Source organism: Hyperolius riggenbachi, chromosome 7 (genome assembly GCF_040937935.1).
Source record: "Hyperolius riggenbachi isolate aHypRig1 chromosome 7, aHypRig1.pri, whole genome shotgun sequence".
Lineage (NCBI taxonomy): Eukaryota > Metazoa > Chordata > Amphibia > Anura > Hyperoliidae > Hyperolius > Hyperolius riggenbachi.
The window spans coordinates 161084094-161098487 of record NC_090652.1 but is presented as its reverse complement, the minus strand read 5'-3'; the positions used below and the strand labels follow the sequence as shown (position 1 = coordinate 161098487).

General features: G+C 41.2%; 1 protein-coding gene across 1 annotated transcript in view; it reads left to right on the top strand.

Annotated features, from left to right (window-relative positions):
- The window catches only part of CRYM (crystallin mu), a 166657-nt gene that overhangs the window by 54359 nt on the left and 97904 nt on the right, over window positions 1-14394 (top strand). The window contains exons 3-4 of the mRNA XM_068246875.1: window positions 4764-4826; window positions 6913-7014. Of these exons, the coding sequence (XP_068102976.1) occupies window positions 4764-4826; window positions 6913-7014 (165 nt within the window). The remainder of the gene's footprint in view (window positions 1-4763; window positions 4827-6912; window positions 7015-14394) is intronic.

The window sequence follows — 14394 nt, the reverse complement described above, 5'->3', positions numbered from 1 at the left end:
AGCACCTCAACAACTCCCTTGGTGTAAAGAAAATCCTTACCTTCCATATGATTAATTTGTTATATAGAATAGAAGTTGAATTCTAAACATCCCTTGCTCTATTGTCTGATTTACTGCACCTTAGAGCAGTAGTGATCAAATGACTAGCTATACTGCCATGGCCAAAAGTTTTCAGAATGGCACAAATACTGGTTTTCACAACGTTTGCTGCTTAATTTTTTATGATGGCAATTTACATATACACCAGAATGTTATGAAGAGTAAACAGATGAATTGCAAAGTCATTCTTTGCCATGAAAATTAACCTGTTCCTTACTGCTGTATCGTTTATCTACGCCCCTGTGGACTTCACTTCAGCACCAGGGGCATAGATACACGTATTTTTTTACCTCGCCATTCCTGATCGCTGTGTCACTGTCGTTCGTTTCCGCCGCAATCCCGGCATTTTGTGATCGGTGAATAGGAACAGCTTGTTCCCAAACCCAATCACAGTGCCTGTAATGAGCAGGAGCCACCGAGACGCAGGCTTTCATTCACAAAACCAAAAGTAAACGTTCATACTTAATAGTTCCGTGTACTGTTTACTGTACTTGGCAATTAAGTGTAGCTTGTGGCCAAAAGTAAAAATGCACCCACACATCTACTTTATAGACTATATATATAAATAAATATATTTTTATTCCATTTTAATCCCTTACACCTATACCCTATAGTTACCAAAATAAAACACTTGTTAAAAAAATAAAAATTACACCATTTCAAAAAAAACAAACAAAACATAAATAGTTACCCTATGGACTTTTAAATATGTACTGTATGTCATGAGGGTATATTACTGGTAATTTTGAAAATAAAGACTTGTAATTAATGGCATAGTATTAAAAATCACTAAACGTAAGAAATACACCTTTATTTCCATATAAAATATCTTGTTAACGCAGGTGAGAGTGTTGACAAGCCCAAGGCTGGAGATCATTCTGTCATGCTTATTGAGTTAGAACAGCAGACTGGATGCTTTAAAAGGAGAGTGGTGTTTGAAATCATTGTTCTTCCTCTGTTAACCATGGTCCCCTGATGAAGCCCCTTTCCAGATGTTTGGGGTATTTGAGTCCCATGGTTCCCTGATGAAGCCCCTTTTCAGATGCTTGGGGTATTTGGCAAAATGATTGACCAGAGAAGAAGAGGAGAACTGTAAAGCATCCTGAGACCATTCATGTGTGGGGCTGCTTTTCATTTAAGGGAGTGGGCTCTCTCACATTTTTGCCTAAGACAACAGCCATGAATAAAGAATGATACCAAAACATCCCACAACAGTAACGTCTTCCAACTATATGAGAACTGTTTGGTAAAGAACAATTAATTTTCCAGCATAACAAAGCACCGTGCCATAGGGCCAAAGTTGTTACGAAGTGCCTCGGAAACAAAAAATCAAAATTTTGGGTCCATGGCCAGGAAACTCCCCAGAAAGGTCTTGAAAAAGAAGGGCCAACACTGCAAATATTGACTCATTACAGAAACTTGATGTAATTGTCAATAAAAGCCACTGCAGCGCCAAACTGTGTGAAAACCAGTATTTGTGCCATTCTCCAAACTTTTGGCCATGACTGTAAAGGGCCTGAAGGTGGGGGGGGGGGGGGGGAGTTGCTAGGGGAGACCCAAAGGATTGATTGACAGCTTGTGCTGCCTGGTGTCATCAAGCAGCGCAAGTGAGCTCTTGTGGATATATGTAAGATCAGAGCAGCAAATATAGCAAGCATGGATATTTAATGAGCTTGCAGACAAATAAGTAGTCAAATTAGTGTTAGAAAAGCATAAAATTCCAAATGCGCAAACTGCTCATAGTGCGCAGTTGTGAGATTGTGGGTGGCTTACCCATTCTGAAGAGAAGCACTTGATGACACCACATTGGTACTTGTTCTGTTTTAAAGAAAACCTGAACTGAAAATTAAAAGTCAAAATAAGCATTCATAAGTCATACTTACCTTCCATGTAGTCTACTCCTCAGTGTCTTTCTCCTCTCCCACGTCCTGTTTGTTCACTGTGATCAAGGGAATTTTCCGTTCTCCATTTTGAAAATGGCCATTACCCATAACAGCTTTCTGGTCAGCACACAGTTAAACTGTAACATCGCCCACTTGAACCATAGGGAAACACGGACATTACCTGGTAAATCAGTTTTCCTCTCAGCTATAACTGACAGAAACTCATAAATAACTGACAGCAACTGATATATTTCAGATCTGACAAAATATTGTCAGAACTGGAAGGGATTATTGTCAGAAGAAAATGGTGAGCTTTTGAGAGGAACTGATGGCAAGGTAACTATGTAATGTTTATTTGAAGTTACCTCATGTGTTTATTTTAAATATTTTTACTCAGTACAGGTTCTCTTTAAGTGCATGAATCCTGAAAGATCTCCATTGTTTCTTTTGTAAATAAAACTGATTTGTTAAAAAAAAAAAAACAAAGGCACCATCTTCGTTTTTTGTACCACAATTTTGCTCGCAGGATCTACTGTAAATTATGATTTCTATAATTGCTAAATTCTATACCTGAATAGTGCTGGTTTGTAATATTTTGTGTTTGTTTGTTAACCCATGGAAGTTGAATATGTTCCCTGTTACTGTACAGCCTCCATCATTTCTGCAGCCAGCTGATCAGGGCCGGCGCTACCATAGAGGCAGAGGAGGCAGCTGCCCCAGGGCCCCAGAGCTTGTAGGGGCCCCCAGTGGCTACAAGAGGAAAAAAAAATTCAAATCGGCCTTATAGTTTTTGAGAAAATCGATTTTAAAATTTCAAAGGAAAAAAAATCCACATTTAAAAACCTGCCGACTTTAATGGTTGATAGCAAATCCACCTTAAATGCTAGAAACCCTAAATTTGCAGGATATGTTAAGGAGATCATTAGGAATAAGAGGAAAAAACAATTTTTCAAAAAGACCTTATAGTTTTTGAGAAAATCGATTTTAAAGTTTCGAAGGAAAAAAGTATACTTTTAAATGCGGTAAATGTCACTTTTAGTAGCAAACCTAACAGTAGTGTAATTTTACATGCATCAAACGAAAGCGCAATAAATTTCCTGACAGGGTTTCCAGGGGGTCTATATGCAGCCGCAGTGCTTTGGCCAGCGATCGCTATACAGCCGCAATATGGCTGTATGAAAATCCCTGGCATTTTTCCTATTTTCCCAATTTTTTTTTTTATGTTTAGAGTGTGGGAATTTTTAAAAAAAAAAATTATGTGGGGTCCCCCCTCCTGAAACTTTTTAACCCCTTGTCCCCATGCAGGCTGGGAAAGCCAGAATGTGGAGCTCCGACCGATTGGGACTTCACACCCTGACTATACCAGCTGCAAAAAGGTCCCCTAATGTCAATTTTTGTTCCGGGGTATATGTTGGGGGGCCCCCTAGGTTTATTTTGCCCTGGGGCCCCATTGTTGCTTAAACCGGCCCTGCAGCTGATCATACTGTAGCAGTCAAAGTGAACCCTTTATGTAGTATGACCAGGTTCTGTTCTAGATTTTTTCTGACAAACAACTTTGGAGGGACGGTAGTTGTTTCGAGGGCATGGAATAGAGAGGGTAGGAAAAGAGAGGGACCTGCCCGTCCCACTGAGGCTTAGCCTAGGCCAGTGATGGCTAACTTTGGCACTCCAGCTGTGACCAAACTACAAATCCCATCATGCCTCTGCCTCCCCGAGTTATGCTTAGAGCTGTCAGAGTATTGCAATACCTCATGGGACTTGTAGTTCCACCATAGCTGGAGTGCCAAGGTTAGCCATCACTGGCTTAGGCGGTTTATTATGCAAAATTCTCTCCACAAGGGAATGCTGCCTGTATTTCCTATACAGGGAATGAGGAGAGAAAAAAAGGAGATGGAGCAAATGTACTAAGTAGTGCTGGGCCTCATGTGGCCCATAGGTCTTGTTTTGGACACTACAGACTAAAGCCTCATATACGTGTACAAGGACTACACACTGTGTGTATTATTCCTTTTCTTAGTAGCTAAGCATTGCTGGAGAGTAGAGCTTGTATTTTACAGACAGGAAGATTTGAATCAGTATTATTATTCTGATTCAAAACTTCCTGTCTATAAAATACAAGCTCTACTTCATTGGCTAATGTAAAGGAAAAACAGTAATTCAGCTTATAAGCCTTCTTCAGACTTTTTACAAATATAAATGCCATCCAGATACATTAATTACAAGGAATCTTGCAAGGATTGTGAGGTATTTTTGGCACATAGATAAGACTCTTGTTTTACTTAACGCCTACATAGACAGGCTGACATGGAGAGTTTTTTTACAGACCCTATTCTGATCACTGTACACTGCTGGAGCCTGGAAACAGTGGACTTTTTGTAACTGAGCAGGTGGGGAGGGGGGGCACTCTGATTGCCGGGGGGGGGGGCAGTGTTCCAGCATGCCCCAGTGTGGCGCCGCCCATGATGTAGGGTGAATAGGGGAACAATGCCCTGAGACCTCCCCATACCACAAACACATACTGCACATACACGTACATACACATACATACACTTATACACACACACAGAGTTGCACACTATGGTCTGCTCAGCCAATTGTGCAGACAGTTGACACAGTCATCTTCTGTTTTTTTAGAAAATGTTTTGTACTTTTACAGCCAATAGAATTATGTAATTTGGAAAAATATTACCAGTACAGTACCTTTTTATAGAGTATCTACTGTATGTGTTGTGGAAGCACCTATAAAGATTTATTTTTTTATGTGCTGTTTTATGGTTCTAGGTAATCGATGGAAAAGTAATCACAGATAAAAGAACAGCTGCTGTTTCTGCAATTGCAACAAAGGTAAGAAAACATATTTGAGGTTGTAACAGCTGTGCCTGTAAAGCTGTCTACAGTACTAGAGAAGTATTTGTCAACCAATGAATGAATATCACAATCATGGAGAGAACCGCCTATGTCTGTATGCTCAGACTGCTGCATTTCACTTAGTTTGTGTAGACATGCAGTGTCTGGGGTATGTTAACTATTTAATACCTTGAGGCCAGTATTTCCACATCCTCCGAGAATAAAACAGGGCCGGTTCACACTTGCAGCAGATCAAAACGGATCCATTTAAAACGGATAATTTTTTATAAAAATGAATCTGTTTTCTACAATTTTGTACTATTGTAGCAAACGTCTCCAGTAAGTTGTAACGTATGGTAAAAACGTAGTAGGTGTTTTTGATATAGTAATGTACTTTTTTTTGACCAATGGGAAGGAATTAGGAATGGTTATGCTGTATCAAGCAATTTTTTACCCATATGGCCTTGTTTAATAATGTACCACTTTATTTTTAATGTACAGTTTAATGTTAATGTAGCGTTTATATGCTATATTAATGAACCAAATGTTAATGTAAGACTAATGTTAATGTTTTAGACTGGTAGTACACAAGTGGCTAATGTACCGCTTGGTGGGCATGTTTGAAGATTGCAAAAATGAAGCTGAGGGGAGGAGCAGTAAGTTTAGGCAATCCGCTTTGGCATACGATTTGTGTGCACGGAAGCTCCATTTTTGCATTGGCTTTCATTGCCTGTTTGGGGAGGAGAAGTTCCAAGTTCGGACTCCCCACTCTGCTTTCAGGAAAATATCCAACTGACTCGTTTCAAGACGGCCAATATTTATAGCATTACGATTCGTTCCTCTGTTTTTGTGCGCTTCAAAAAGCATATTTATTGCAAGTGTGAACCGGCCATTAGCCTTATTGATGTTGATATGTCTTCAGCAGTTAATTAGCATGGGCTAAAATGTGCCTGTGCTATCCTAGATCAGTCCTCACTTCCCTTCATGCAGATATTGGCAGATGGAACCATTTCTGAGGTAAGTAGTATCTCCTCTCCCCCATTCCCGCAACGCTCATGGCTCTGCTGTGTCCCATACAACAAGCAGCCTCCTCTAGCCGTGTATACCAGGTCCTGGCCTGTTAATATCATAAAGCTGTGTCCTACTGCATACAGCAGAGGCTGGCTGGAGGGCAGACACTGGAGCACTGTGAACAAAAAGAGTTGACATGCTGCTTATCCAGCATGCTTCTGACTGCCAGCTTATACTTGGGTAAAGGGGGAATATAGGAAGGTGTGGGAATACCAGGCCACTGGTGACAATAATAAAAGCCACTTCATAGGAGCCATTATAAGGGGGCACAGCACAGGAACACCATTATGGATTCAACACTGGTGTCACTATATGGTGCCACAGCACAGGGGCTGTTATAAGTGGGGCACAGCAAAGAGGCCACTAAAGGGGATAGCAGTACAGGTCACTATAGGGGGACACAGCATAGGGGCCACTGTAAGGGAGAACAATGTAAGGGTCTCCTATAAAGGATTAAAACCTAGGAGCAACTTGCTAAAAGGGAGAGAGTTGGAATGGGGACATGTGATAAGTGCACCATAAACAATGCAGATTGCCTGGCTGTCCTACCCTCTGCCTCTAATACTTTTAGCCATGCATGCAGATCAGATGTTTGACTAGATTTTCCACATGCTTGTTTTGTGTTTGTGTGTGATTCAGCGATCCTTTATCCACTAAATTAGCGGTTCATTGGTGGTCTAATGGTCATCAGAACATCTATATGTGCCTTAAATAGTGATAAGAATTAATATTCTGCCCCCCTCTACCAGCTCCCGCCTCTCCCGCCATAGCTGAACTCGGAGATCAGGTTTTGGATTTCATATGTTGCATTTGTTAAATACAGTATAACGTGTGTGTGTGTGTGTGTTTTGATGGAATGGGGGTGTAACATTTTTCATAGGGGCTTGTGGCTCTGTAGCAAGGTCATGCCCCAAATTCTGGAAAAATGTGCAGCTGGACAACACATGAAGTGTGTCTGCTGGTTGTGTGCGTCTCCTAGAATTGATACTGATGCTTTATGTTTCTGTTCCAGCTGCTCAAGCCCTTGGCTGCTGAAGTTCTCTGCATTCTGGGTTCAGGAGCTCAAGCACACAGTCATTACGAGGCCTTTACACAGCAGTTTGTGTTCAAAGAGGTAAATAACAGCCCTCATTTTGAAACACGGATATTGATACACTCAAATCGCCTGTGTTAAGAATTGCTCATATTAAGCTGTCAGAGAGACAATTAAATAGCTCATTCCTCTGCCAGGCACGGATTGAAAATAACAAAATGTGAAGAATGCACTTTGGCTGCTGTAGTGGGTAATTTGTTGCGTAAAAATATCGATACTGCTTTGAATGCAGAGATACAGACTGTAGAGCAGAGGTTAAAGTACAGCTGCTTCTGAGGGCCGAAAGTGCCGAGACATTCCAGCTCATCAATTTCAAATCATTTTATATTGTAAGAAGAGTTGAAGGGATAAATGCGTATAAAGTTTGCAATTCAAAGGATTTCTTGCTATGTGAAGTTTACTCAACCATTATGTCAAATGTATTTTTTTATTGTTTCTTTTTTAATATTATGCAATGCTGTACAATAAAAATGATCAGATGAGAATAGCAAACCTGAATAATAAATACAAGCTATGACACAGGAGGAGAAGTGAAGCGCTCTCTTTAGCGGAGTACCATATGTTATTTGCGGCTATCGTGTGCTGGTTGAAAACACTCGGCAATAGATTGGTCGTGACTTGGCAAGCGGTGGCGCAACAATATTACGATTGGGAAGTGCCGATGCGAAAGTAAGACAATCAGCAAGTGGGCATCTTTTAATAGTTAGGCTGTAGGAGCAGGAAGGGTAGGTGTAGCAGTAAGAAGGTTAGTGTTAGGTGTAGGTATAGGAGAAAGGTTAGTGTTAGATGTAGCAGCAGTGAGGTTAGTGTAGGTGCGGAGGCATTGAGTAGAAGTAGTAGGAGCGTTAATGTTAGGTGTAGCGGGAGTAGGAATATTAGTTTAAGGTTTAGCGGGAGTAGGAGAGTTAGAGTGAGAAGGAATTCAGACAAGTTTGGTGCGAGCTTTACAATATGAATAGTATCATATCAGTAATATAAAACTACAGATATTAATATTATTGGCTACTCACGCTAAACTCATTAGCGCCTACAGAAAATGTATGCAGGAGAAAATAACCCTGCCCCAATCAGCTCATAGGCTAGCATTGATAGAAAGTAAAGTAAAACCGGTGTAGAAAATAGAACTATGGTTAATTAATGAGGGTTAAAGAGACACTGAAGCGAAAAAAAAAAAATATAATTTGCATGTGTAGTGCAGCTAAGAAATAAAGCATTAGAAGCAGAGGCATAGGTCTAATATTGTTTCCAGTAGAGGAAGAGTTAAAAAAAACTCCAGTTGTTATCTATGCAAAAGAGCCATTGAGCTCCACGACTGTCAAAGTTGCAGAGAGCTCTGTCTTCTGAAGCTGGTTATCTCAACTGTCAGTGACTGTATTTTCTTTTTCTCTCCAGAGGACAGGTCAATAGTTCACTGGCCTGCTTTGTAAAATCATTTAGATTGCTGAGTAGTTTGTAAACTGCAAATATTAGAGAATGATGCAATGTTATAAAAAAAACTCTATAACTGAAAATAAAAATGAGAATATTTTCTTTGCTACTTATGTTCTAGTAATTATCCGTACTACACAACCAATTCATTATATCATAATTTTTTTTCCCGCTTCAGTGTCTGTTTAAGAGAAGTAGAGAAATAGGCAAGTTTAAAAAAGGTGGGTTTGGAGGACTTGTTAATTGTGTTAAAGGCAGGGACAAATCTAATGGGATGACTGAAGGAAATCTGGAGAATAGAGGCAGACCTAGAAAGATCTTAGTCACACATGGGCAGAGATTAGTAAGGAAATAATTAGTAGGTCACTGAAAAAGTGAATGTAACTGTACTTAAAATTCGCCAGTTACCGTGATACTTTCATTTTTATGTCACTTCTATACATATATGTCATGCAGTTATCAAAAAGCAGGGTAGGAGGACTGACTTGTGTACATTTTAGTCCTCAAAACTCTGATCCAGTAGACATCTCGAGCTCACTCCAACCTGAATTATCGCAAATTCTTTCTGTTTTAGGAAAGCAAACTTTTGTTTTTCTTAACATCTTAGTAAGGGCTCTTTTCCCCTATGAAATGCGATTGCGATCGCGATTCCGATCGGGATCGCGATCGCGTTTCAATTTCCACCATGCGATTGAGCTACCATACTCATTATAGTACAGCTCAATCGCATACAAAACGCGGCAGAACGAGGATTGCGCTTTGACCAAAATTGCATCGCAATCGGATCGCACTAATGGAAATTGCTGCTGCAGTTTCCATTAGTTTAATGTACCTTGCGATTTGCGATCAGAATCAAATCGCAAATCGCAGGCTAGTGGAAAAAGGCCCTAAGGGGGCTTTTAGGACCATTGTCGTCCCTTACACACTCCAATGAGTTCTGGGTCACCATGAACTTGTTGGTTAGTCTGTACCTCTCGGATTTACAAGCCCTATTCCAAAGAGCCAAATTAATCCATGCCATGCACTGATGAGGATCAAACAATCCGAAACAGTCTGTATGCATGTTGGATTATTATGGCTCTGTACAAATTAACAAGCTGACACATCGTTGCATTCCAGCGGTTCTGGAGGTGTGTTTAGCTTCTAAGGGTACAATGGTAATTTGCATATATTCAGCAGTGGTGCTCTGGGAGACATCTCGAGCTCACTCCAACCTGAATTTTCGCAAATTCTTTCTGTTTTAGGAAAGCAAACTTTTGTTTTTCCAGTAGCTAAAAGGAGCCCATTATAGGTACAATATTTTCCTCAGATGTGATCATTCGATCAGAAAGGTAATTATCGATTGCTCCCATAAATAGGTTGATAAGGGCACTTTCTCTCTTCAGATAAAATCGTAAAAACCAACATTCTGAGCGACAAAATTCTATACTCCAGTCAACCATAAAACTGCTTCATGTCAATTTTCTCCACACACTATGTGGTTTTCTGTACAATTTCCTCGTAAAAATCTATTTGAATGAATCCTAAGTCATAGATCATAAGTCATATTTCAGGCCTCTCCTGGGTTTGTAAGTCACACTGCCATTTGTGGTCAAGAGTTGTCAGGACCAGAAGAAACTAAACTAAAGGTAGCCACACACCATACAATTTTTTAACCACTTGAGGACCCACCCTTTACCCCCCCTTAAGGACCAGCATTGAATTATGTGATCTGTGCTGGGTGGGCTCTACAGCCCCCAGCACAGATCAAACACCAGGCAGAGAGATCAGATCACCCCCCTTTTTTCCCCACTAGGGGGATGATGTGCTGGGGGGGTCCGATCTCTCCTGCCTGCGTGTGGCTGGCGGGGGGGGGGCACCTCAAAGCCCCCCTCCGCGGCGAAATTCCGCTTCCCCCCTCTCCTACCTGGCCCCCTGGTGATCGGGGCTGCACAGGACGCTATCCGTCCTGTGCAGCCTGTGACAGGACGTCCCCTGTCACATGGCGGTGATCCCCGGCCGCTGATTGGCCGGGGATCGCCGATCTGCCTTACGGCGCTGCTGCGCAGCAGCGGCGTACAATGTAAACAAAGCGGATTATTTCCGCTTGTGTTTACATTTAGCCTGCGAGACGCCATCGGCGGCCCGCAGGCTATTCACGGAGCCCCCCGCCGTGATTTGACAGGAAGCAGCCGCTCGCGCGAGCGGCTGCTTCCTGATTAATCAGCCTGCAGCTGGCGACGCAGTACTGCGTCGCTGGTCCTGCAGCTGCCACTTTGCCGACGCACGGTATAAGCGTGCGGTCGGCAAGTGGTTAAATATCTGTTCAATTCAAGAATTGGAATCAATTTTTCTGACTGATTGTAACATTTCAAAAATATGACCAATGTACCATACACACATGTTCAATTTTCCCCAATTATGATAAAAATTATTGGAAACGCTGATAAAATTGCTAGGGTGTGTATATTAATAAATTGACAATCTAACACACACCATACAATCTTTAGAAAAATTGAAAAAAAAATCCAGCATTCCAGTTCAATAAAAGTTGGAAAAAAAAAACGGAAATCCGATCGTATTTTTTAGTCGTATGAAAAATAAGCTTACAATTTTTTCGGGAGGTCTGATCACATTTATTGAATTGCCGTAAAATCGGATCAATTTATTGTGTAGTGTGTGTGTGGCTGTACCTGCAGAAAGTTGCTACAGCTAAAACAGTACAGAGACAAACTGTGGGTGCAGCAGGGTGCAGAGTGCAATGTTTTTTTTTTTTGGATTTTGGTGCTTCAAAACTTTTCAAACAGTTTCTTCTGTTCTTTAACAACTATCATCTGGAAAGGTTTTCAACACTTGCTGTAGCTAGAGGGCTGACTTACCTGCTTGTAAGAGTCGAGGAGTAACATGAGAAATTTATTGTGGCTCCAAAGTTAAAAAGGTTATTTTTAATCACAAAATATACAAAGGGAAGGCAATTTATCAGTCTTAACACAACAGAAGGTGTGAGAAAAGGCCATTTATACAGTATAACATTTTGAAACACAATATTTTCATTAGCAGAAAAATTATATTTTGTAGACTTCCGAAGCATGCATTTCAAGGCAAGAGAAAAAAAAAAACTACGGTATTAAAAGCTCAAATAACTATATTAGTAACTCTAACTCTACAGTAGGATCCCTTTATAGTAAACTCCAAGAGACATGACCAAGTAGTATATCAGGATTGGTCATACATTGTATATTCATACAGGCACATGGTTGGGACCTGGGGACAGAGTTTACTATAGGTTTACTATGTCAGAGTTTACCCTAAGAAGATGCTACTGTATTATTAGTATATTTCATTTTAACATCTCCTGGAGTTCTCTTTCAAATGCTTCCTTAGCAGTCTAATGTACCCCTAATTAGTATGTTATGGTTACATTGGATTAGGTATGAAGGGAGGTAGTGATTGGACTGCTGTGCTAATTTGCAGCATCCCCAGTGATTTCCTGAGCTAAAGAATTAATGATTGGTGGAGGAGATGTTTGTTTATAGCCCATTTACACTAGAGCGAATCTGCATGCGTTTTCTGCATGCAGATTCGCATAACCAATATAAATCAATGGGCCTGTTTCCACTTGTCAGAAATTCTGTGCGGTGGACTGTGCAGAAAAAGTCTGCACAGCAGAGCCATCAGAATTCGCACACCGCAAGGCTAGTGTGCGATTCACCTGTTATGTAATTAATAGGAAAACACATACGTTTTCATTATGCAAATGTTTTCATGCAAATTCGCGTACATTTACGCTTAAAATCAATGTAAAAGCACACAAGCACTGCCATGGTTAAATTCACATACCTACACACAGATGCGAATTTTAACGCATTTTCACGTTAAAATTCACATACAAACGCATACGAATTCGAATCTGCATGCAAATTCGTTTTTGCATTTACCGCAACGGAATCGCATCGCACTAGTGGAAACGGGCCCTTATCAGAATACACCTACTGTCTTTGTGCACTCCTTATTTTACTTCAGACCTATTCTGAACAATTCTGAACAAAAAAGAAAAAAAAAATTAAGTAGTCACATGTCCCCAGATAAAAGAATAAGTAGGCACATGCATCCAGATAAAAATATTATGTAGTAGTCACAAGTATCCATATAAAAGAATTATACAGTGACATGTCTCCAGACAAAATAATTAAGTAGTCAGGTGCCTTAAGATGAAAGAAAGAACCCGTAAAGGTAGCCATACATCTAGCGATGATGGGCAGATTCAAACAAAAGAGACAAATCTCTCTCTAATCAAATCTGATAAGAGAGAGAACTGTCAGCTGCCCATACACCACAGGCAGATTCGCGATCAATTTCAGCATGAAATTACTCAGGAATCGGCCTTGTGATGCTAAATCTGGCCGCCTCGCCAACGCTGTCTGCCCTAATGTTTGGTGTGTATCACCCCTCCTCTCCCCCCCAAGTTCCCAGGGCAAGCTATACAATACCTGTCTGCGGCATCCACTTTCTCCGGGCCCCCGTCTGTTGTCCATACACGAACATCCCACGTTGCTAGGCAACCATGTGGCGCACGTGTATTGAAAGCTATATAACTGAAAATATAAATAAGAGACTATTTTCTTTGCTACTAATGTTCTATTCATTTAAAAAACAGGAAGGGGGGAGGGGGGTTTGGCGCGCTCCACAACCTACTGCTGCAAACTGAATATTATACCGTGGCTCTGCTGCATAAGTCCAATGTCACATTAATCTTTAAACATTATCCAATATTCATAACAAATGCGCTGCCTCACAATCAACTAAATTGAAGTCCACAAAAGTGCAACCTTTTCCTCCAGTCCAGGTCTTCCACTTTAATGCACCTCAGAAATACACAGATCATCGCACAGGATGTTTGGCCTCAGATTTCTGCCACCATATATCACCCGTGTGGTACAATTTCACCTCCTGTGCTTCTTCCACCACCACTAGGAATCTCTCTCACCTTATGGTATAGCTGCCCAGACCCACAGACAGCACACCGAGCTTGATAATTGCACTGATGGCTTCCCGGCTTCCTTAAACTGGAACACTCCTCACATTCATGTAAAAGCAAAATGTATAAAAAAAATCATAGCATAGACTGTTTCACCAGTCCTGTAGGGGATGCCTCTTCCAGTTATATCACCGTGTCTCACCTCTGACTGGAAGATGCATAGTGCTGTAGTGGAATGATCATCGTCGCATGCAGAGCTGGCTGTGCTGACAGCTGGGTAGATGCAGCATCTTCCAGGCTGTTATTACAGCTGGCTCTGTACACAGCTCATAGAGCATTCCTGGAAATTAGGGATGATCGGAAAGAGCAAATTCCGTTCCGCTGGAATTTGCGGATTCCGCCAGAGCTTAATTCCATCTCTATGAAAATCCATCGGATTTTTGCTAAATTCCTCGGAATTCCAGATTCTGGCGGAAATCGCAAATGGAACCTTGTTTATGCTAAATGGTAGCCCATAGAACCTTTTGACTGTTCCCTTAGTCCTTTTTCTCCTTTCTCCCTTCCTCCTCCTCCTCAGGAGGAGGGTCTTGTCTTCCAGGGAATTGTAGGATTTCAAAAGCCAGCTTACATACATTGGCCAGGAATCGAACCCAGGTCTAGTGCTTGGTAGGCAGCTCTCCTCACCACTATACCACCACCAACACTACATGCTGAAGCCAGCCTAGCATATACTATTATGATATATCCAAGAGAAAAATGAGCTTGCTTAGGGATTTGTAGGATGTCAAAAGCCAACTCACATACATTGGCCAGGAATCGAACCCAGGCCTACCGCTTGGTAGGCTGCTATCCTAACCATTATACCACCAACACAAAACACTACCATGCTACATGCTGAAGCCAGCCTAGCATGTGCCATTGTGATATATCCAAGAGAAAAATTAGCTTGCTTAGGGATTTGTAGGATGTCAAAAGCCAACTCACATACATTGGCCAGGAATCAAACCCAGGCCTTC